The sequence below is a fragment of the Monodon monoceros genome, unplaced genomic scaffold (genome assembly GCF_005190385.1).
Source record: "Monodon monoceros isolate NGI ecotype Baffin Bay Population unplaced genomic scaffold, NGI_Narwhal_1 Super_Scaffold_9, whole genome shotgun sequence".
Classification (NCBI taxonomy): domain Eukaryota; kingdom Metazoa; phylum Chordata; class Mammalia; order Artiodactyla; family Monodontidae; genus Monodon; species Monodon monoceros.
Genome location: NW_021703786.1, coordinates 32,872,777 through 32,897,333, shown reverse-complemented (window position 1 = coordinate 32,897,333; position 24,557 = coordinate 32,872,777). Strand labels below are relative to the sequence as shown.

The 24,557-nt window shown below is 50.9% G+C and overlaps 1 protein-coding gene across 2 annotated transcripts in view; it reads left to right on the top strand.

Annotated features, from left to right (window-relative positions):
• The first annotated feature begins 22,417 nt into the window (after nucleotides 1-22,417).
• Nucleotides 22,418-24,557, top strand: part of SOX9 (SRY-box 9) — a 5,421-nt gene continuing 3,281 nt past the window's right edge. For both annotated transcript variants that reach the window (XM_029212189.1, XM_029212188.1), the window contains exons 1-2: nucleotides 22,418-23,133; nucleotides 24,130-24,383. In XM_029212189.1, coding sequence (XP_029068022.1) covers nucleotides 22,703-23,133; nucleotides 24,130-24,383 — 685 coding nt within the window. In that variant the 5' untranslated portion in view covers nucleotides 22,418-22,702. The remainder of the gene's footprint in view (nucleotides 23,134-24,129; nucleotides 24,384-24,557) is intronic.

Sequence of the window (24,557 nt, the reverse complement as noted above, 5' to 3'; positions counted from 1 at the left end):
CACACACACACACACATATGTGTATGTGTACATACGTCTCACATCTCCTTTATCTGTTCATTCATTGAATTGATGGGTGAGGGCACTGAGATTGTTTCCCTCTCTTGGCTATTATGAATAATGCTGCAGATGTCCTTTCAATGTCCTGTTTTCATTTCCTTTGGGAGAACCCCTTATTTACAAGTGTAGAAAATGAGGCTCGGTGGGATTTTCCCCCTACCTGGTTCCTGTAGCAGAGAAGGATCAGGAAGCAAGGAGCCCAGGTGCCCAGTCTTTCCACTACATCATTCTGGCCACTTTAGGAGGAGGTGGGGCAAAACCTCGGCTCAGGCACCAAACTGAGTGAGCAGGATATGGCCGTGGCCATAGCAACAGGGCTAGGCTAGGAATGGAGAGACGTGACAGGAAAGGTTTGGAGGTGAACTGGGGGATGGCCAGTGGCTGCTTTCCTCATAGAACATCCTTATTCTGGGCATGTTGACTTGCTAAGTGGCTCCTGAGTCATCCCTCTTGAGGCTAGGAACCAACTCAAACAGAGGAGCTCATACATCACACCTTTCACCTTGAGCATCGTGGGTACCCACCAAATATTTGTTGATTTGCTTTGACCATGATGCTAGACCTATAAGCGTGCCACGGGAGAGTCTGCATGTGCCATGACCATAGAGTGTCCTATTTATCTTGGGAGGGTTCAGAGCAGGAAAAAATAAGTCACCTCGTTACTGATAGCAGGCATTGCTCCTATTGAATCAAAATGCTCTCGTTGACTTGAAACGAGAAACAGTTGAGCTGGAAGAATGTGGCAGAGAATGGAAATGTAGCAGGAAGGTACCATGTTCACCCTCCCTCTGCTGATTACAACTACACCCAAGCAGGGCCCCATGGGTGTGGTCCCCTTTCTCTAGCTTGAGAAAGAAACTCCCCAGAGAACTGTGGATTCCAGCTCCACTTTTTAATACCTGTAAAATTTGGGGCATGACGTTCACCCCTTTGAGCCAGTCCCCTCATTTGCTAACACAGGTAAAGCACTCAGCATGATGCATGGCAAAGAGCAGGTGTCCAGGAAATATAAGTTCTCCTTTCCCTCAAGGGAGAGAGGGCGGGCTGCACAGAGAAAGAGAACAAACTTGTGTGGTCTGGTGGCAGAAGGATGGGAGCTTGGGGAAGAGAGAATACTGAGGAATTCTCAAATCATGAGGCAAGCCTTGAACCTTCCAGAGAAAAGGAAGGAAGAGAGACATGGTATGAAACAAAGAGAAAGGTTCCGAATACGTGGATTCAAAGTCCACTTTAAGGCAAGAGCATCTTGGGCAAGTTTGATTCACTCTTTGGAACTCAGCTTCTCAAGTAAAAATAAGGAAGCTTTAATATTAATCTCTGAGGGTCCTTAGGGCTCTATGGTTCAAAGGTTTTAAACACTAAGATGGCAAAAAGCAAGGGCCTGGGCAAGAGAAATCTCCTCCCTGGTTGTCCTCTCCATCATAGAGCAGAAGCTAAGTAGACAAAGAAACACATCAGGACTATCTCAGGATAGAAACCAAAAGATGAAGGTGAAATACACTCGCTATTTTCAGCCCAGAGGGTCTCCACTTCCCCTGAGTTCCAGTTATTTTGGGGGGCAGTTGCATGGGAGGATTGCTAAAGGGAACACTCTAATCTATTTCAAAGGGCTGTAAGATTGGTCAAGCAGGTAAGAAAAATCCATGAAAACCGTCTGCGGCTTTAACCATCCTTGACTGTAGAGTGAGCCCCAGTCCTGAGTGTTTATCTCTTGGCTGCCCTTCCAGGGTGAAGGGAGTAATGATAAGAGGATGAAGGAGAGATTCAAAGTGGAAACCCATCCTCCCATACTGCCGTCTCAGCTGCATCCTGACCCCTGTTAGTAATGTGGCCTGAGGCTCGCTTCAAGTTGATTCAGTGCCCTGAAACGCAAACACCCTCAAGGTAGGCCAGAGCCATCAGTCATCACCGACTGAGAACCCACTTCCCAAGTTGGAAAATCAAAGGACGTATGTGTTCTTTGGTCTGGGGAGGCTGACATTGCTACTCCCGTCTGAAGTATTTGGATCTGTAGAAGCTGGGTGTATCAGTTTCCTTGGGCTGCCGTAATGAAGTACCACAAACTGGGTGGATTAAAACAACAGAAATGTATTGTCTCGTAGTTCAGGAGGCTAGAAGTCCAAAGTCGTTGTCTGAGCAGGGCCATGGTCCCTCCGAATGCACTAGGAAAGGGTATGCTCCATGTCATTCTCCCAGCCTCTGTGGCCGCTGGTGTTCTGTGGCTGACAGATGCATCAATCCAATCCTCTACTTCCCCCCCCGTATCTTCCTTCTGTGTATATATGTCTGTGTCCAAATTTTCCCTTTCTGAAAGGACACCAGTCCTATAGGATCTCAGGCCCACCCTACTCCAGTGTGATGTCATCTTAACTAATTACATCTGCAATGACCCTATTTCCAAATAAGGCCAGATTCTGAGGTACCAGGGCTTAGGGCTTCAACATCTCTTAGGAGGACCCAATTCAACCCATAACACTAGACTTCTCTAACTTACGATCAAGAGGCCACGATTTGAAAGTAACATTCCCCAAAGATTAAAGACCGTGAGCATCTATTCTTTGCGCCCAATACTCCTTCATGAGAAATGATACGTTAAAATGGACACCAATGCAGGCATCTCCAATGGGTAACTGGCCCATAATCTCTCTCCCTTCACCCAACCCACATCTTAAACCTCCGTGAGCTTCCAGACACTCATAATGCACTTCAGTTACAGAGTAACACACCCCTCAAATAATCCCACGCCAAAGCTGTTTAAGCTACACTAAGGAGCCTTGATGTAGCTGCATCCAAGTAGAAATGAACATTTTATTCTCTTCAGCAAAGGAAGGCTTCCTGGGGGAAGTGGTCACAGAAGGCTGAGAACAGAAACAGGCATCTAGGAAAAGACATGTATGTGAATAAGGCCCAACGCTGAAAAAGTTTTATATCAAATCGTTACCCGTTTCCCCCAATCCCCACAAAGAAACATTCAAGCTAGAATAGTTTCAGGGGGATAAAAAGCGCACAAAACAACAATTTCATTTACTTCTGCCTGGCTTCAGGTACAGAAAGTTTCAGGGGAGGGTCGTAACAAAAAGGCTCCCTTTCTCGGTGTCTTCTAACATATTATTTCTACATGAGTACTATCAGGCTAGTTACCCAAAGACCGACGCAGAACAAGAAGCCGATCACATTTCCCAATCTTATTTGCAAACAAGCGTTCATTTCCTGCTTATCAAGGCATCGTGCGGGCACTTTGTCTGTTCAAATCATTGTCTTAAGCCAGTGATGCAAACCACTGGGCAAGGCTGGCCCCAGCCAGAGCCCGGACGCTCAATGTCATTGAGCTCAAGGAGCAGTTAATTAGTATTGAAAGGTGTGATTGCAGCCCACTCAGCCAGGTAATCAGCCCCTGATTTCTCTTCAAGATTCTAGACCAGTTGGAAATCTTAGCCCAAGAGGAGGCTGGAGGGAATTATCCTGGAAGTGTAGTATCCCTTTTCAAATATAAACACTGGACAATTATCCCAGTCAGTTAGCCCTTCCTTGCTCGGCACATGGCATCCCAGGCGGTGAGCGGAGGGGACCATGCTCTTCCCAGGCAGGTCTGCCTCCTGGCCCCAGCTCCCATAGCCCCTCCCAAGACTGTCACAACCTTGGGATGTCTCTGGAGACTGAGTCTCTTCATCCTGCTGCTTGTTTTGCAAACATTCGGCTGCTTCATGGGGACCTGCCCCGACCTGAGGCCCGAACTCCCTCTTGGCTGGGATGGGGAAGGCTTCTTGAGAAGGGCTGATCTCTTTTCCCGCTCAGATCCAATGGCTTGGAAGTGAGAGACTGGACTGCGTCTTTCTGCTGTTCCTTCAAGGGCGGAATTCCACTTCTCCGTTCTCCGACGCCAGCAGCCAACTTTGACAGAAAACTTGGTTACATATTTCAGTGGGCGTCGGCATGAAAACAAAACATCTAAGCAGTGAGTTAAAGCCTCAAAAGAGAGCTCTAGTCTCCTTTCTGACATAGGTGGGCCCTCCTCCGTGGACAGGGACGCCATCTGACAAGGAAGATACATACGGAAACGCAGTTGCCTCTCTATCAAAGGATGCTTTCTCCATCCCTTTACAGGGCTTTGCTTTAACCAAACTCACAATGGCCAACATAGCGAAATAAACATGACCGTCCATAAAATACCGACTCTTCCCGGCTCTGATGGAGGCGGTGCAGCCAGCTACCTGCCCCCAGACTCAGAGGGAGGGCCCAGCATATAAACAAAGTTTGACTCCATGTATTGTCAACATATGTTCAGGTTTCTGCCAACCTCACAGCAGGCACATAACTCAACATTATGTAATGTGGAGAACAGCAAGGTTCTGGGAAAAGAGGCTTTTTGTCCCTTAGAACCTATCTACCCGCTCGGGCAGATGTCTTCTGAATCAGGCCAAGCAAGTCTCAGGGGCTGAGCCCCCAGAAAAGGTGCTCAGAGCCCCAGGTCACTGCTGTTCTTTCTTGCCTCTAGAAAATGCTGAGATCACAGTTTGTATTGCCTTCTGCCCAAAGCTCATCTTGCTTCCAGTGCACCCTATTTCCCCCTACATTCTATTATGAAAATCTCAACTATCCAGGAAACTGGAGAGAATCACCTGGTAACAACCCATGAGGCATATTTTTAAGTTATTGCCCTTCTCCTGCATGGCTCTTGTATTCCTACCCTCTTCTCCAAGCCACCTTTTTCAAGAGACTTGTCATGGGAAACCTATGACACGGGAAATCAGTACTCCGTGGTTCTTCAAGGTGATCTCCAGGGCATCCTCTTTCAGAAGGGAGAAGAGTCTGGGTTACCGTTATACACAGATCTGGTTTTCGATCTCAACCCTTCCACTTATCAGCTATGTGAACCTGGATGTGTTATTGTACTGCTGTGAACCTCAGTTTGCCTTCACTTTATGATGAGCAGAGAGCTCACCCAATGAACCTATGCTGAGCATTTATTAGACTCCAGGAACCCTTCCACGTGACATCCGCTAGCTCAAATGCTCAAGTGGCCTCGTGAGAGGGGCCCTAGTCTTGCCTCCCGTTGTAGAGAATCAGGCTGGACATCCAGGTCCTCTACCTTGTGGTGCCCTTGTAAAAGGAGCCATCATGAGCATGGCATATCTAGTACAAAGTTTTTACTCACTGTGGCTTTTCAATGAGTAATTCAAGGATTAGTATTAGCAGCAGTAGTATTTTTAGAAAGGGTCCCCAATCAGCACCCAGTTATAGATGAGAACATAGCCAACAATAAGTGCTTCTCATTGCCCTGGATTCCTATACTCCATTCTTTTAACAATTGAGGCCATTACTATTGCTGGAGCACGAGGGATGCTACCCGCCAAACCCAGGGTCCCCTGGAGAGCTGTTTTCTGTCTTGCGGGCAAAGACCTTCCTGCAAAGAACTGCTTTGAGTGCTCAGATTTTAAATTCAGAAAACTGGACAGTACGGTCGTGATAGGAACCAGAGAATGTTAAAATGCCATAGTTGGGTAAGGCCATGCTGTATCAGACAAATAGAATTCAGACACCAGCACTTGTTAAGGTATATCTTTTATTGGCAGGCTCACCTTTTTTTCTTTTTTTAAGTGATAGAAATTTATCAACTCTAAACTCTGTCCATATGCCCTACTGTAAACATGGCTATTTACATGGTGGAAATATTTCCAGACAGACTCATCCCTCATCTGTTCAGCCCAGAGATATTTTCCATGGTGGCTGCCATACAAATATGAGACCCTGAGAGCTCTGGGGCTCATGCCCCATAGATGATTAGCTCTTCTCTGATTCTTAAGCAAATGGATTGCCATCTTTCAGGCCAAAAAGCTCTTGACAGTTCCCAACTTCCCTCCTTCTGAGCTCCTTCACACACAACTCTAACCAGATTCCTCCATAAGGGAGCATGTTAGAGATTGCTACGGTCAGTCTTCTGGCCTTGGGAAAGGCAAAAGAAGAGTGAGTGCATGCTAACTTTTGATGAAGAACTGCCTTTGAGTGAGAGATGCACCCGAAGCCCAGAGATGTGGTATAGCTTTTCTAAAGTCACAGGGCAAGTCAATCAAACAAAAAACAAAAAAAAAAGAGAGAGAATTTATGAGTTCTGAATCCAGAGTACTGCTGTGCATTAGATAAGGAATAACGCCCGTATGCGTAAGTCCAGAGACTCGAGAACTGAAACAAATCCTTGGAGAACAAGCGTTTTGGAAACAATTGAAAGCACGCTAATGACATTTGTCTTTCTCAAAGAGTGCAGTTTCAGATGCACCAAGATAGGACACTGTTGATGAATCTGATACATTTTGCATCAGATGAAAAAGAAGGGGCATCTTCTGAGTCTTTGCCATTAGTAGCTGAAGAAGAAAAGTTAGAGTTTGGCTAAGAGATGCCCAGCCCAGGAGAGAGACAAAGGTCCACAGAACAGATGGACATGTTCAGAAGGAAAGGGACCACCAACTGATCAAACCGTGAAACTCTCCCCAAAGTAGAGTCACAAGCAACTCCAGAGCTGTATCTACAACTATACAAACGTTCTTGCTAAAATCTAAGGAGAAGGAGAAGGAGTGAGGGGGGGAGGAGGGATGAAATGAGGTAGCAGTGGCCATCAGGAGCGTACACACATTTATGAGAATTATATTTAAGAACTTGCTTTGGGAAGGACTCTCCTGACAAGTCATGTGGGCACATTAATCCTTCCTTGGGCCATGCAAGTTCACCGCCGGCAGCTGACCTGGCCTCGTAGAGAAACGATCAAGGATGGGCAAGAGAAAGTGATGTTTTAGGTGGGCTGGCAGAACAACTCTGTGGACGGCTGTGTTTTTTAACGTACTCACAGAACTACGTGAAGCCAAATGTTCTTCAGGCCAGGCCAGACGTTCTTACCCCACCTTGGGGGTCTGCCAGTTTTTGCTGGCTCTCTCTCCACTGTCAAGCCTTCTTGTGAAATGACTGGTACTTCCTGCTTCCCGTCGCACCCCAGACCCAGACACGCTACCTCTCCCTGGGTAGCCGCCCTATGGTTTTGTGAAAGGGAGCCAAGGGGCTCTTGAGGACATAGGAGCCCTGTTCAGATGAGAACAAAAAAGGACAAGGTCATTTCCCCTGTTGCTTCCAAGTTTTCTTCTACCTTTTTCTGCTTCCCCTCATCTCTGACCATGGTCGCTTCTCCCTGGCTCTAATTCAGCGTCACATTCCTGCTTCTTTGTGTCCCAGCCTCCTGGCTACAAGGCCAGGAGATGTTCAGAGAGCTCTGGCTCCAAGAAATTCTCATCTCCATAGACCTGTCTACCCACCTCCCACCTGCCTCAGAGAAACAGCCAACATTCCTTCAGTCACACAGAGAAAGGGTGTGACTTGGATTACTCAATGAAGCCTCCGAGCCAGCGTCTTATGCCCCCAAAACAACAGCGTTGTATTTTTCTTGGACTTCCTTCGTTTTATTTGGTTTCTCCTTTGATTAGCAGGAAGAACTCCTCTCCCTTCCCCTCCTTTTTTTTTTTTTAATCCACCAGCCTAGTTCTTCCGTTCTTCCAGTAGGATCCCACCCCCAACCTCAATAAGGTGAAACCCTGGATCATGAACTTGAGTGATGTCAGTGAGCTTGAGAAACGCCGTCCGTTTCTCCCAGGCTGTCTCACACACAGGAATCATCTCTTGGGAGCCTACAGGCCATCTCCCATCTGTTTGTTTTGCATGCTAATCCCAGGACGCTGGGTGAGGTGTTAGTCAGACTGACCTTTCCCATTTTCTGAGTCAGTGATCTTAGATCACTAAGTCAGGCTCTAAGTGTTGAAAATGAAAATCAATGTGTGGGCCCCGCCAGAGGGAGCCGGGAAGGTGGCAACAAAGGGGTGAGAGGGGAAGGTGACACGTTGGTTTTGGTTGAGACAAACAAACACAACCCTCTATCTGCGATCAAATCCATCCTCATCAAAAAGGATTCTGAGCGTTTGGGATGAGGCTCATATTACAAAGAGTCTTACAGGGACTTGACCCCCTCTAGACACGTATTGCCTCTGAAAGGGCTAGTATCAGTCAGAAGTCTCAAGAGAGCTTCCATCCATCCCCAAACAACCCAGTCTCCTGGTATTCATGGAATTTTCTGTTTAGTTGTCTACTGAGTTGGGAGGTTGGTTGGGCTGCAAGAGGTATTTATGGAGTATCTTACCTCTCACCAGGCGAGGGCATCTAGGGCACCCACCAATTCCACCCCAAGCTTCTCTGTCAAACAAATAGATCTAATGGAATAACAATGCTCATCGTGCCAGGTGCTTGTTTGGATCGGCTTTTTAAATCCAGCTCTTATCTCAGAGGTCAAAGTCCCTAGTAAGCCTGAGGCAACGCCGCTTAAATATCTATGGAAACTCAGACAAGGCAGCTTCTCATTTTTAAGAGGAGAAAACGGGCTCCTTGAGAAGCACAGTGTTTCTCAAAAGGTCACACAACATACTTACGGGAACACAGAGGTCACATTTTTGGTCTAAGCAGCCCTGGATTTTGGATTATTAACGGAAACGCATATGGAGGTTGCACTGTGTTAGCAGAAGTTAGTTTTTAGGTTTAACCAAACATGCTGACCATCCTCTCAAGCTCTGTTGCGTTAGAACCTTCAGAACTCTCCCATCTCCCAAATTGTCAGTGAAACATTTTTTCTCCTACCTAACCAATTCCAGCACACAATCTGGACTTCCTTTCACTTAAACATATCAAGCATAGCAGGTGCAATTCCCTTCAACAAATATTTGTTGAGCACCAATTACCTTCAAGGCATTTGCTCAAATCAGATAAAAAATGCTAAACCCGCTTGTGAAGCAAACCATCCCTTATCACACTCTCTCTCTGTTTCCAAAATTCAGCACCTCACTCCTTTCTTTTTTTTTTTTTCTACCATCCTGTTCTCAAGAAGCGACAACTTGATTATAAAAAGAAAGAAATTATCCCTATTTTCTTTTCTCGGAGAACGCGCGTACACAGACACATAGCCACGCACGCACATCTGTATAAAATAATTATTTGTCAGTAAGATCTCCCCAGACGTCATGGATGAAAATACACTAGGCCCGTCTAAGCTGCGAGTATGCATTTTTTTTTAAGGCTCCAGGAAAAGAAAAAGAGAAAAGGCAAAACCCAACAGGACCCTAAAGGAGTCAGATCCCTTTCTATATTGTCAGGTAATTGTTAGCAGAGATCGGCTGTAATAACAAGCCATTTTAAAGGAATGCCAATTCAACTCACTCCTGCTCAAAGAAGATCCAGAGTCTGCCTTTGTTCCTAACCTGGGCAGTTTTGAGAAAATAACAATACCTTCTTTTAGAAACTGTGGGGAATCTGAAAGGTAGGGCTTCTGCTCTCCCAGATAAGGGCTGGCAAGAGCGGTGAGTGCTACCAAGGGGAGGCTGGTGTCAGCTCTTGCTGGGGGGCAGCCAGGAGCCCCTGGAGGAGAGGGCCATCCTCCTGGGAGGCAGGGAGGTTTGGGGCGGGGCTGGAGGGGTTGGGGGCGGCGGGGTGAGGGTTGTGGCAGGAAGAGAGCATCTTGCTTTCAGAAACGTAAAAAAGGATCTCAACTCCTCGGTGTGGACCGGCCAGCCGAGGCCTCCATAGTGGCAGAAACACCAGTCTCTTCGGAAACGGCTCCCTGCTGACGGTATGTTTGCAGTCTGGGACAGTTTTACTCCACTGGTTCCTTCCAAGAGTCTGAGGTTTAGGGTTTGGGTGAGCTTGAGGGTTAGCCTTTTTTTTTTCTTCCCCCTCTACCTTTTTATTCACAGTTTCCAATACACAAAGCACTTTATACCATCCATGGAAACCCCTGTGGCCACAGACTAGAAAAAGACTATGACGAGCGTCCAACACACGTGGGGAAGGCAGAGGGCAGTGTCCAGTTATGTGGCATGGATGTGTTGCTTTTTTAAAAAAAATCAGGTCCCCAAAGTGGCATTTCTTTGCGAAAGGCTGGACGGGCAAGGGCTTCAGCTAAGAGAGCAGCACAGCCTGACATGATGGATTAAGAAATGAAGTTGCCCTGAGTTGGTCCATTTGGGTAGTTGTGTAGCACAAGCCAGGCCTCTCTTAGACATTCGTGAAATGTTTGTGGAGTGAACGTGCGATGCTTTTTTAAAGGGCTCTGTGTCATTGTTAGAATGTACTGGATGCTTCCCAGAGGCAGGAGTCCTAACGTTTGAATTTGTCATTGTTCTCATCCCCACTAGACTCCCTGGCTCCCCTGAGAAGTATCTGAGGTCAGGAAACATCAATAAAATGTGCTACTAGGGACTTCTCTGGTGGTCCAGCGGTTAAGGGGGTCGGGGTTCGATCCCTGGTCAGGGAACTAGATCCCACCTGCTGCAGCTAAGACCCGGCGCAGCCATATGAATAAATAGATAAATAAATAAATAAACTGTGCTACTAAAATAACTGATCTTTGTTCTTCTCTGGAGGTCTTCTGTCCCTTTCTGTATACTCTCTGGAGATAGTCCTGTGTAATCACCTTTACCCACCTTTCCTTTTTTCCAACCAATTACACCGGAATGATTGCCAGAAATGAAGACTGAGCCCAGTTGAATTCTAATCTGGCTCCTCCATAGAGAAACCACTAGAGAATGGTGGAAAGGACATCATCGGGGAAGCTGAGCTCCGAGTCTCTGCAGCATCTGCCCACCCCCCTCTTTGGACCATCAGCTTCCTCTTTCCTTAAACCAGCATCACAACCCTCTCCCCACGTGCTGTACACCATCAAGTCTCAAACATCAATCTTTGCTGTACAAATGAAATGTCTTCTCCTACAGACCAAGTTTGAACCAGAGGATTCTAATCTTGATTCCTGCCCAAAAGAATGCGCTCTTCTTTTACACTGTGTTTCTCCAGGGTCTGGGCAGGAGGGGAGAATGGCTATAAGGCAAACAGCGGGTACCGATGGGAAGTGAGATCACCAGGTTACTGAATCAGCCGTGACTTATGGAAAACGCAGGACAGCCATTTGAGAGTCAGAAATCCCAGCAGCCCCTCTCCCCTCCCAAGCCTTTCTCTTCCACTGACAGCCTTGTTTGGGAACTTTTGTCCCCAAATCTGGGTTGTTGCTTCATAAAACACAGAGTCCAAAGGAAATAAGGCAAGGCCAAGAAAGAAACAAGGCTATGGGTAAAATTTCCCCCACTGGAGAAGAGAGATGACAATGCCGTAGCCCATCTGGTCTTCTGAGTTTTTACACAATAATCACCCAAGCGCTGGTGGCTATTGTTTTCTTGTTTCACTGTTGCTGTTAGTGTGGGTTTTTAGTCCTTTACCCTTAGAGCTGTAAAAGTTTGGACAAGTGACTTAACCATTCTAAACCTTATCTTTCTCATCTATTAAATGGGGGAAAGGAAGAAGTACCATGAAAGGTTTTCTTGGGGGGATACAGGTGACATATCCAGGTAAAGCCCTTAGCAGATTGCCAAGCACATGGTAAGGGCTCTGCAAACACTTCCTCTTATTAATAAATGACCCAATGGAGCAAAAAGGGACAGGGTGATGACACAGGGTCCTGCCTTCCAGAATGCTGAGGACTTCTCCAGGATTCGGGGGACAGTGACCTCCCATTTCTGCTATGTTGAATAAAATGATTTTGAAAACCTGGACAAGCCTTGATCAAGATGTAAGAAAGCTGCCACCCAAACCCAGAGAAGAAAGAAATCCCAGCACACGTCACAGTGCAATGATGGCTGTACAACGATGTCAGCCAAGGCGCCACTTCTGCAAACTCAGAGAGGTTCTAGTGAGAAGGAAATGAAGAGGAGGAAAGACACGTCAGATGTGCATGGTTCAAGTCACACTTTGTTCTCTGCTCCTCTGAGACAAAGGTGGCCAAACCCTGATTAGGGGAGAAGGGAGGAGATAAGATCAGAGATACATTTCACAAAAGGGTAGAGCACCCCCCCACCCCACCCCCGTCTCTCCGCGTGACCCAGAAAAGAGCCAGAGCCCAAGGAGATCTCCGGGGAAACAGTGAGAACGTGGGGGAGTGACGGCAGTGTGTGGCCTTCTGCGTGCGTGGGACGCGCCAGGGGAGGCGGATGCGACCCTGGCAACACGGGATCCAGGGACCTGCCTCTCCCCTTAACTGCGTGGCCTTGAGCAAGCCACACGCTCTTTTCAGGGCTTCTGTTTCCTGAACACGAAAGAGCAGGGAGAATAATTTCTTCCCCTCACAGCGTCCTAAACATGTCCTGGGAATAAAGCTGATGAGTGGATGTAAGGGCACTTCAAAAGCAGAAGCAGGAAGCAGCCGCAAGGACTATTCTCATTAGCGGTGAAATTATTTTTCAGTAATAGATGAGAAGGCACAAGGGCCGATTCTTTAGAGTGATGCGTGTGTGCGCGTGTGTGCGCGTGTACACGTGCGCGTGGGAGAAGAAGAGAGAGGGGATAGAGTGTGAACCCCCAGGACTCCTGCCCCGGAGCGAGTGATTCCGCAGCGTGTGAATGGGCGTTCGGAGGGAACCGTGTAGAGCTACGATGGGTGACCCGGGTAGCTGCTGGTTTTGTGGGGCGGAGTGATGGAAATGGACACAGTGCACTGAGTAGGGAGAATACAGGCTCTAAACAGACTGGAGGCTTCTCTTCCCCAAGCCAGGAGCCCCACATTTCCTACCCGGGGTGGCCGCCCACTGGCTGGAAGAGAATGCCCATCCTCGACCCCGCACTGCATCACCCCACCCGTATGGCACCAAGTTTCACCCAGGAAGAGCAAAGAGCCGTGACACGTTGACACTTAATAGCTAAATAAATACATGTTGAAATTAACTCCTCCCACCCCGCCCCACCCCACCCTCAAGCCAGTGCAATAGTTCCCAAAGCTCCGGTTTCTCTCCTCCTCCTGTTCCTCCTTGCCTTCTACCTCTCCTTCTCCCCTTCTTTCTTCTTCCTCCAAGTTAGTCAGCGTTTGGAATGAGGGGCAGGGGTGGAGATGGGTGATTTTGTTTTTCAAGTGCCTTTGGTTGGAGAGGATGTAGGGTGCTAGGTCCAAACATTACTGCAAGAGTCCCCCAAGTCCCTAGACATTGTACATCCACGTTACACACACTTTCATCCTCTCTTTCCCTTTAAATCCCCCCCGCCCCCAAAGAGGAGTAGGGGAGGGATTTGTGCTTCTGGGGCTCCTGGGACTGATCAGCCTGCAGATTTCAGGTAGCTCCAGCCACATGTGCAGCCCACATGACACCCCTAATTCCATACCCACAGCCCTCCTTCTCCAAACAAACAGCAGCGCCCTTGGCAGAGGAAAGAAAATGCCTTTCTTAGGGGAGCTGCAGAGGAAAGCCAGGTCATAACTGTCTACTCTGCTCTGGACCACCCCCCTTCCCCACTATCCCCGCCCACCATTCATTCGACAGGCAGCCACACCGTGCACCGCGGCTCATCCATGAAAGGACTGTACCTCATGCTTAGAAAAGCAAGCAAGAAAACCAGGAAGAAAAAAATATTTATTATCCTTGTATATTTGGGTAGCAAGGTCTGGGGGTTTTAGAGGTTCTGATATGTTAATAATGATTTCAGTTTGTGGTTTGTTTTCTCAGAACCTGTAAATCCAGGCCAGAAATGTACAAAGATTGTAATCTAAAAGCTTTACATCCATCACTCCAAAAACTCTCCCAAGGCATGTCTCCAACACTCTTTCCTATAGGAAGAAGTCAGAGGGTAGGAAACTTAAAAGAGGATTCCAGAACAAGGACATACTTCCTTGTGAGTGGCATAGGCAGCCGTCTACGGGACACATTTTGGAGGGGAGCCATAAAGATATCTCATCCGACCAGCCAAGGTGTCTCACCACGTGACTAGCAGAAATCTACCATTAGATATTCATTGCTGTGGCTAAATTTTGGTCATTCATTCTCTAAATGAATCTTTATTCGGCAGAGTCTTTGTGGCATATAGACTGGGGATACAAAGAGAATAACACTCTGTACTTGTCCTCAAGGAGATCACAGTTTAACGGTAAGCATATCCGCACAAAGGACAAATGACAACACAAAGAGGCATGAACAAAATGTTATAAAAACAGAGAGATAAGAGCAAGTATCCATTCCTGGGGAGACCTGAAGTCTTCACAGAGGGGTTAGATCTGTGAAGACCTCGGATCTCTATCTTCTGTTAACGTCTGGCTACCTCTGAGACTGAGAATATACTAAGTATATAGTCATTTACTCCATAGTCTGAATAAGACTCACATCTTTCCCAAGAGAACAGTAGATGAGGGCAGCTTTTATCCGAGAGAGACACCCTTCCCTGCAAAGGGAGAGGTGTGCTGCCAGCAAGGGTTGTAAGGAAGGCTCCCCAGCCCATGAGAAAGGAAACTCTCGGAGATGAGGTCTAAGCCAGTACATAAATCCAGGAAGGCTGGGCCGCTTCAATACGTGAGTCATTGAGAAACAACCAAAGAAACATGGAAAAGACCTGAGGAATTAGGACTACTCTCAGGAATGAGCAAATGAGGGCAAATCAATAATTCTTTCTAAGGAAATTCCAAGGAAGCTTTGCTTGGGATTTCTTAGAATCAAAAGAGAACCTGGTCTTTTCTCTGAACCCATTCTTAAGTCTCAAAAGCAGCCTCACCGTCACTTCCTGGTTTGTTTGACTGAAAATCAAAGTGCCCTTGGCAGAAGTGGGCTGGCGAAGCCTGGGGACAAAGGAAGGGGTCGGTGACCGTTCTTGCCATCCTCTGCCTAACCTGTCCGGTCCTCTTGACTGATACTAACCCAAGACTTGGCTAAAGCAGGTCTCAGGCCTTGCTGAGCTGATGAAGGGAGCTTGGAGGCAAACACCTCCACCAGTATCACTCTGAAACCCTGCTTTCCTCAGATCTAAGCTCCTGGAGGAGACTCAGAATCAAGAGAGCCTCCTCCGTGCCAGGAAAATAAAAAGCAATTAGTGAGTTTTGCTTTAGGCAGAATCGAAAGGGGAAAAAGAAATCTTGGAGCCTCCCAAAACCCCACCTTCCTGGGCCTCTCCGGAACCACAACATTCAGCCCACTCAGCGTTTGGCCAATGCCACCCTCTCCTCCCTCAGAAGATTTCTTTGCTTCTGGAAAATCATCTGGAAACTGTCATCACCACTGTGCTGGTTGGCAGATGTCCTCCAAAGAGAGAGTGAAGCGTATATCCCACACTACAAGGCGTTTCTGGGCTTGGACCAAGAAAGGGGGGGGGCGGGGAAAATGATGGCTGAGGCACAGGGCAGAACGGCATCAGTGGGGACAGAAGGAGAGAGGTGAGCTCTGGGGGCAAGAGGGAGGAGATGGAAAGGGATCGGACACTGAGCCAGGAGCTCAGGACCACTTCTCCCTCAGCACTTTGATGGAGCCGCAAGGATGGGAAGTAGCTCTCTGCGACCCACGCATTCTTTCAGGGCAGGAAGAGGGGAAATCATGGCAGAGGCAGAGAGAGCAGATCTCAGAACATAGTGAGCCCAGAGGACAAAGCAGGGAATGGGTGGAATTCAGAGGCTGAATTCTGATGGAGAGCAGAACAGGAGACGACAGCAGTCTTGTCCCCTTTGGATGTTCAGGCACATAGCCCGCCCATCAAGCAATGTCCACTGAACTGATTTATGTGGGAGCCGAGGATGACTAAGGTTGGGCTCTCTGGGACAGAGATGACAAGGGAAAGAATGACGGGAAAGGGAATGGGAATGGAGAGAGCAAGATGTCCCCACTACGCTGTACTTCCTCCACCCAGAACTGTACTCCACTATCAGGGGTCCTGGAGAAAACACTCAGACCTATGGGGCCCGTTCCCACACAGCCGTCCGGGGTGACCCACACCTTGGAAATCTGCAAGCACCAGAGGCACCTGGTTTGCTGCCCATGATACCTCATGCGTTTAGGACAGTTGAGGTTCAAACAACAGCTGGATTCGGGGCTCCTTCACGGGCCAGGCCTCTGGTGGGGGAGCAGACCCTGGAGGCAGGGGGTGAAAGCCAAGATAGAGCATGTGAGCCAAGACTACCCACCCTACCTTCCTTTCCTACTGGAGATAGAACCCTCCTTCCATCAGACACCCCTTTTCCGAGGACAACCTCCCAACCTGTGAGACGTCGCCACTGCTCCCAGAAAGGGAGTATTTAAGGAAAAGATGCCTCCGTTTAGGGCTGTCTTAGACTACCTGTCCCTTTTGAAGAATAATAAATGCCCTGAGGTGCGAATCTCTAGTGACCCTACCCTTAAATTATACGGAGAACTGCTATTTGTCTCTGCGTGGTGCGTGGCTATGAAGGCAGGTGAGACTAAAAGGACAGTCCTCGTCTGTCAGCCGAAGTTGGCAGTTTTGTGAGCTTTAGGGGCACCGGGGAGGGAAGTCGTTTCTGCCACCACTCCTGCCTCGTCCAGGCTGTTGGGCCTTCTCTCATGTTTCCTCCCACCAGGAAACTGGGGGAGCAGCAGGTTCCAGCCCAAGAACTCAGTGAGACAGAAGCAATCTGCACTTTCCCATTGGAAGTACACACGTGTTGTCCCAAAGATGGAGACACGGACACTGTGAGAGTTTTCTGGGTCTTAACGATGTAAAGGTGAGGATACAAAAAACAACCACGACAGCAACAACACAACAAAAACCCTGTTCTCATCTATGCCAGGCCAAATCTCACGCTTGTCAAAAAGGGAGGGCGGCGGGGTGGGGGGGCATTTAAGAGTTTACTTACTCCTTTTACATCAGTGAAAGGGCCTTGGGAGAAAAATGTCACAGAGAGAAGAAAAAAAAAAAAAAGAAAAAGGAAAAGAAAAGAAAACCTGCTTTCTCAAAATGCCTCATCTGCCTATTGGAAGCTGGGAGAGAACCAGAGACACCCCTTGCTTCTCCCTTGAAGCAACCCCGGGAGGGAATCAGGTCATCATGCTGCCTGTCCTTCCTGCAGGATTGCGGAAAGCGACGCGGACCAAGAAATTAATTTGAGATAAACAATGACAAGGCAGGAAGCCCAGCGGGTCCCCCGGGTTCCCTGTGGCCCCCACCTGGAGAACCCCCAAGGCTGTATAACCAGGTTCTCGGTCCGCCTACCCGCTACAGTTTTTGCGACGTCACAGCTCTGAGAACCCTCCGCCTTAAGACTTCACTCCGGGGAAACTCGAAAGTTGGGGGCTGACCTCATGGCCTTGGCCTTCCCGGGGCCCTCGGGGCAGAACGCGCTACCGCTGCCGCCTGAGCTCCGACCGGAGGGCAGGCGACCCAGCTGCGCTCTCTGCCCTTGAACCTCGCCCACGCCGCTCCGAAGCGGGGCCCAAGTCTCGGCAGGAAGGATGCCCGGCTTGGCCCTGAGAACGTAGAGGTGCCAGAAACCCGGGAGATGCGTTCTGCCCCTGGGATAGAAAAGGACTGCGAGAAAGACACAAGATAATTTGTCTTTAATTCTGACAGTTATTTGCGTGATTGTTCAATAATAGCATTTCTCCCTCTTGTAGCTGGATGGAAACATTTCCCAGATTCATAAAGATCCGAAATAATCGCCCACCCCTGAGGACATCTTAGAGGGAGCAGCTGTTAGAGTCCCCTCAGGCTGAGATTAAGTCCTCGCTCTAGAACCCGCCGTCCCTTTGGGGAATCGGCACAAAACTCCTGAGAATCTCAGCTCTTTTCTGTCGGTTCCTTCCCTGGGACCGAACACACCCTGAACCGAAAGGGGACCCGAGGGGAGGCAGGTGGGAATCTGATCTACAGAGGAAACTCCTGGGAGCTGAAGTGAGCGCCCTGACCCTGTGGAGCCGTCGGCAACCGAGGCACCGCTGCGTCGAGCGCTTATTTTATTTGTATTTTTGAAACATCAAGGCAAAAGCACCTTCAGCTGAAAATGCCTGAGAGATTTTTAAAAGAGGAAAATTGTGGAGGGACAAGAAAAAAAACCACTTGGCCCAGGAAATTTCCCGCAGGCCGTTCTGGGGATGCATGCGTGGAAGCAATCCGAATGATGCGCGGCTCCCTTGTACCTTGACTAAAAACAGATATTTTCGAAAAAGTAAGGTTTTAAAAAAAAGCGCACACTCCCTTTGGAAGCCAAGTCCCTTTGGGACTGGGACTGAGACTTCCCCACTCCGACCCCTGCATTCCCCCTCGGATAGCCGGCCAGCCCTGGACTAGCTCATCCAGTCTCTTGCTTTGGCTAGGGTCCGCGCCCCCGGCCCGGCCGGGTCACAGGGGAGCACACTGACGATTCGTGCCTCCTTCACCCGACACCTCCTCCCGTCCACCTCACCCCCTTTTCTCTTCGAAAACAGAGAGGGGAAGAAAACTGAAATGCCCCTCTCAGCCTGCAGTTTTAGGGGCGCTGGAATTATATAGTCTTGGGTGACACTGGTCGGTTAATCTCCCAGAGTAGGGCGCCCGTTTGGGGAGAAATTTACACGGAAAAACATACAGTCACACGCGTTTATGGAACGTGTTGCCGGGAGGTCCGGAGGCCTGCGATGTCCAAAGATCACATTTACTTGGCCGGTCAACAGGTATTTATTGCGTACCTAACGAAGCGACCTGGGACTTTCCTCTGCTCTCTTGCTGTTGCCGTCCGGCCCAACGCTTGTCCTGGGACAAGCTTACCTGCCGCTCCTTTTCAAAGAGAACTGGTGTCCGGCGCGAAGAGCGACAGGCAAACAGGCTCCACGCCCAGTGAAAACTGCTAATTACCAAGGAGCGGTTGGCAGCGGAGGGAGGGCCAGGGACCTAAGTGTTCCGCCAGGGACTGGGGTCTTTGACCTCAAGGGAACCAGGCCAGGGGAACTGGCACAGAGAAGGGGCATCCCTCGTCCTGAGCATTTATGTAGAAAACGTTGCCCGGGGCTGAGATCTGTGGGAGATGCTGCCGCTCTCACCCCGACCAATTTCTTCCAGGACTTGCCTCCCTGCAGAAAACGGATTTAGACACAGTCCCCACTTTTGCTAAGGAATTTTGTAGAGGGAGGTCGTGGTCCTTAATTCCCCAGGCAAAGGGATCCCCATCCGCTCACACCGTCCACCCCCATCCGAGACGGAACCCCCCCCAGACCCCCGGCGTTTGCGCCAGCCCCCCCCTCCCCCCGAGCCAGGGAAACTTGCTCAGCGCCAGCACCCCTGGGGTCCTGCCTGGGCTCCCGCGTAGGCGCGGAGGGAGATTGGCCGCCCGGGCTGGGGAAATTGAGCCCGGCGCCGGCCCCCGACGCCGAGAAGTAGAGAAGCGGTGGTGGTGGTGGTGGTGGTGGTGGTGGTGGTGGTGTGGGGGGGGGTATCCCAGACCTCGGTTTCCCGAGGTTCCCCTTGGGATCCGCTCGCACCTCCAAGGCTCCGCTCCCGGCGGCAGACCTCGCGGCGCTGGCTGCGGAGCGGGACCCAAGCGCGCGACTCGGGATCCGTGGAGTGCGGTCCATCGCCTGCCCCTTTTCTTGATCTGCGTCCTTTTCCTCCCTCAGCCCCACTAGACTGTTTAGCTCCCAGGCAGAGCGCTCTGGCTGAAACTGGGCCGACAGCCTCAGTTTCCCGATCTGTAAGCGGAACATTGTGGCACGGGTTTCTTTCCCTCGGGTTCTCTCTGACTCAGGTGCTCCGGTCGGGGACTGCGAGCGTTCTTCCCTGGGCAGGTTAGGGAGGTCAAGGGCGACGCAGAAGAGCCCCGGCAGAGAGGTGGAGGAGTGTTGGCACCCGACCGCTTGCAGAAAGGCAGGATCGCCCCCACTGGCTAATGGACGGTGCTCACGGGTCAGAATTGGCCTGGTCCCGGCACGCCGAGCAGAGGGCGACGCTTGGCACCTGGGAGCCCTGGGTCATTGTGGTCTCGGTGTCCCCGTTCTGTGCAGAACAGAAACGTCAGGCATCTCGAACGCTTTTTTTTTTTTTTTGCCCCGTGCCCTAGACACACACCTCCCAGTTCCCCTAACTGGGATGCCCAGAGGTGGATCCGCACGGGAGGGGATATCGAGTAGGAATTTCTGCCGAGATAAATCTCAGCAGCAACACGCAGTCCTGACTGAATGGAACACACCACCCCCTCTCCACCACCGTCTAAGTTTTCCGCAGTTTCTGTGTCAGACAGTTTCTGGGCTTTTGGCGCCCCCTCTGGATACAGCTAAAAACTGCAGTCCGTTTTTAAAGTCAACTGATTGTTTACCACAGGTTTTCAAAAAGATACAAAAATGCTGGCATCAAACGAACAGAAAAGGGATACACCCCGGTAACTTATGATTTAAAATGCGATATATTACGTATCTCCTATTACGTAATTGTACTAAGAATATATTATGTGTACGTATTTATCTTGACAAATATTTAGTGAAATCCTCCAAAATATCTTAAAGTCACAGTCGTCTTCACTGCCTTTATGCCAGTAAACATGGGAATTACAATAAAATGCGACTAAATACAGATGGCCTGGTTAAAACTTCTGCCCGAAGTTCTGGCCTCTGAGTCCCCTCCTGGGTCAGGTGTCTGCGAAGGCACAGTTATACTAACAACTGTCCCCTCCCTAGGATACAGAAATCAGTCCATACTAACCGGGATTTTTTTCTCCTAAGAAAGGACGAAGCTGTTCTTATACTTTCCGAGCGTATTCACGGAGCCATGAATACAAGGCTATTGTATGATGTCTCTCAAACGGGTAAACAAGCTACAGGGTACTAAAGACATCCACTTGTGAGTTACATTCGTTTAAAAAGTAAATATTGTTTAACAGGTTTGTAGCTGACTACCTTCTGAAGAGTTCCATTTCCTGTAACAAATGTTGACTTCTTCAGAAAGACTTTCTTTTAAAACGAGATTTTAAAAAATTCTTCAAGGAAAACATTCTTTGAAATCTTGCAAGAGTGTCCGCAATTTGCAAATTAGAAATAAGAAGTCTTTGATATGATGCGGGCCGATGGACACTAACAATAATTTAATTCGGAGGCGAACATTGGCGAGAGCCAGAAAGGGGTGGGGGGAACATTTAAAACTGAATTTTCCACAGTTGTGCGTTTATTTGTGATTCTGGAGACATGTAACCCGCAGGCGACCAAGATTTTTCTTCTCTCCCAGAACAGAGAGCCAACCAAGCTCTAAGCAGTTCGTGTAAACACAAAGGTTGTGCTCAAATCACACGTGAAATACATCAGAGACACCCCCAGCCCCCTCCCCAGAACTCCGGAACGTCTGCAAGTCAGAAAGGACCCGACTAAAGTCAGGACGACAGGCGCTTCACCGCTCCAGGTGTTTTGTAAAAAAAAAAAAAAAGGGCGAAAGCGGCACGACTCCACCAAAGTGAAGTGTTTTGTCTGCAGTGGTGCCCATTGGTTTGGCCTTTTCAAACCAAGGGACTGGCCTCAGCCTCGCGGCCCAGGACAGCCACATTCGCAAAGTTCGACTTCTCAAAGCCAGAGCAGTATGCAAACTCTTTCCAGGGGCAACTCCGCTGACGTTCTGATTCGACCAGAAGTGAAAAGCAGAACCTCCGAGCAGTCGCCCTGTCACGGAGGAGGGTCGGCGGGGTGGGGGGCTGGGGAGGGGGCGGCTGGAGAAGGACTTGTCAGAGTTCAAGGTCGGTGAGGCGCGCGGGACGGCTCCCGCGAGCGCGGGGCTGCGGCGTCGCTGCGGCCGCCAGCCTGAGCGGGGACCTCGCTGTGGTTTTCATTGATTCCCTTTGCAGGAGCGCAGCCGAATCCCGACCAGCCGCACCAGCCCCGGCGAACCAGAGCATGTTAAATCTATTTATATGGATTATTACCGAGGAACGGCGGGCGTTGAGTCACTAAAACTTTTGCTTCGCAATACAATTTCTAAGCGCTTTCGGCGGAGGCCGGCTCCAGGCGCGGAAACTGGGCTATGATTTAAGTCAGGAGCGACAGCTTTTCGAATATGGCAAACTCCGACTAAGTCCCCGGGACCGCGGAGAAAACAACGAACAGAAATGCTTGGGGGTGGGGAGAGATCCTAGTCTACACACACACACACACACACACACACACACACACACACACACACGGGCGCGCAAAGATTCGCGCGGAGACGGCACCGAATTCTGACATTACCAGAGCACGGCAAACTTACACACTTGGACGTCCCGGGTCCCCCGCTTTCCCCGCAGCACCCCACCCCCCCAACCCCCCACCGGCGGACCAGCGGCTGCGCTCCCTCCCCGCTCCGCCCCTCCCCTCTCAACACCCTGCCCAGCGCCACAATCCTCCTCCCCCCCGAAGTGGGTCCAATCAGCTGCCTGCCAAGCCCTGAAACCTGAAATGCCGTGCTGTGATTGGCTGACGTCTCTAAGGTGAGGGGGTGTATTTATTAAAGAGCCGCTGGGCTGGGAGTTGGAGAGCGGAGTGCGGAGCTTGAAACTGACTGGGAACTTGAGTGGCGCCGCGACTTGCCAGTTTCACTCCAGGAACTTTTTTTTGCAGGAGGAGGAGAGAAGGGGTGCAGTCGCCCCCCGCTTTTTGCTTTCTTTCCCCCCTCCTCTCCAGTTCGCCTTCCCCCACTTGGAGCGGGCAGCTGCGGGCTGGCCCCCGCGCGCCTTCCTAAAAGCTCGCCGCTGCGGCCGAGTGACGCGCCAGGCTCCCCGGGAGCCGCTTGCCCCGCGTCCGGGCAGCCGAGGGGAGAGTAGCCCGCGCCTCGAGCCCCCGAGCCGCCGCGGCTTCTCGCCTTTCCCGGCCACCCGCCCCCTGTCCCGGGCCTGCGTATGAATCTCCTGGACCCCTTCATGAAGATGACCGACGAGCAGGAGAAGGGCCTGTCCGGCGCCCCCAGCCCCTCCATGTCCGAGGACTCGGCGGGCTCGCCCTGCCCTTCGGGCTCCGGCTCCGACACCGAGAACACGCGGCCCCAGGAGAACACGTTCCCCAAGGGCGAGCCGGACCTGAAGAAGGAGAGCGAAGAGGACAAGTTCCCCGTGTGCATCCGCGAGGCCGTCAGCCAGGTGCTCAAGGGCTACGACTGGACGCTGGTACCCATGCCGGTGCGCGTCAACGGCTCGAGCAAGAACAAGCCGCACGTCAAGCGGCCCATGAACGCCTTCATGGTGTGGGCGCAGGCGGCGCGCAGGAAGCTCGCCGACCAGTACCCACACCTGCACAACGCCGAGCTCAGCAAGACGCTGGGCAAACTCTGGAGGTAGGGCGGGCGCGGCAGGGTGGGTTCCGCGGCGGCGGCGGGGGGCGCTGGCCGGGACCGTCTCTCCGCGCCCCGCCTCCCAGCAGGAGGGAGTTGCCGGTCCCGGAGCAGGCGGGGTGGGGCAGGGGGGAGGCGAGGGGGAGGAATGGGGACGAGGTGTAACTTGGCTCAGAGTTTGACAAAGTTCTTGGATTGCTCTTGGGGGAAAGGGGGAGGGGGTAGGTGGAGCGGGGAGGGGCGGCGGGGCGGGGTGGGGGGAAGATGGCCAGAGGAGGGGAGAACACCAGCAGGAGACTCGGTGGGAGAGGGCTGCCGGCCGGATCTCCCGCCGCAGTGAAGTTCAATCCCAAGGAATTGAAATCCGCTTCCCCCTCCCTCGAACTGCGCTCCCCCGTGAAGCCCTTCGCCCACGGAGATGGGATGCAGGGTGGGGGGAGAAGCCGAGGCTAGAGGGCCCCGTGGCAGGAAGGAGGGGCGAGAAGGGAGGCTGCTGGAAATAGGTGGGTGCAGTGTGTGTGAGTGCGGTGGCGGGGGTGGGGGTGGGCAGGAGGAGCTCCTTGCAGATTAAGTGGTTTTTCAGAAAGTTTTTAAAGGGTGTTGCGGACGGAAGGGGGGGCGGGTATAACTCCAGTAGCAAAGGCCCGGAGAGCGGGAGCCGCGGAAAGCTATTTTCATCTCCAGGGTTTCCAAACTAGGAGAGAAGGGGAGAGGGCGGGGCGGGGAGGGTCCGCTCAGGTCGGTCTAGAAGAACGGAGATTTTTGTTTTCTTCTTTTCTTTAATTTTTTTTTTTTTTAAAGAAAAGTTTCGAGTTGCGGTAGTGGTTGGAAAGCAGGGAGGAGGGAGGAAGGGGGGCTGTGTTCGAAGAAGCCGAGGGGTGGGGGTCACCTCCCCCTCCCGCCGACCTGACAGCTCAGCCGGTTTCACGGAGCCCCCCTCCCTCTCTCTCTTTCTCTCTCTCCCTCTTTTTGTCTGCTACCCCCCCACCCCGCCCCCAGACTGCTGAATGAGAGCGAGAAGCGGCCCTTCGTGGAGGAGGCGGAGCGGCTGCGCGTGCAGCACAAGAAGGACCACCCGGATTACAAGTACCAGCCGCGGCGGAGGAAGTCGGTGAAGAACGGCCAGGCGGAGGCCGAGGAGGCCACGGAGCAGACGCACATCTCCCCCAACGCCATCTTCAAGGCGCTGCAGGCCGATTCGCCGCACTCCTCCTCCGGCATGAGCGAGGTCCACTCCCCCGGCGAGCACTCCGGTGAGTCTCCTCCCGGCCCCCACCCCGGCCTGGCCACCGGGCCCCCAGCTACCTAGTGGGCTCTGCTTAGGGACCTGGCGCTCCCTGGGGAGGGAAACACACTAACCCCTGCGCCAAGCCCCTGAAAACACACACACACACACACACACACACACACACACACACACACACACA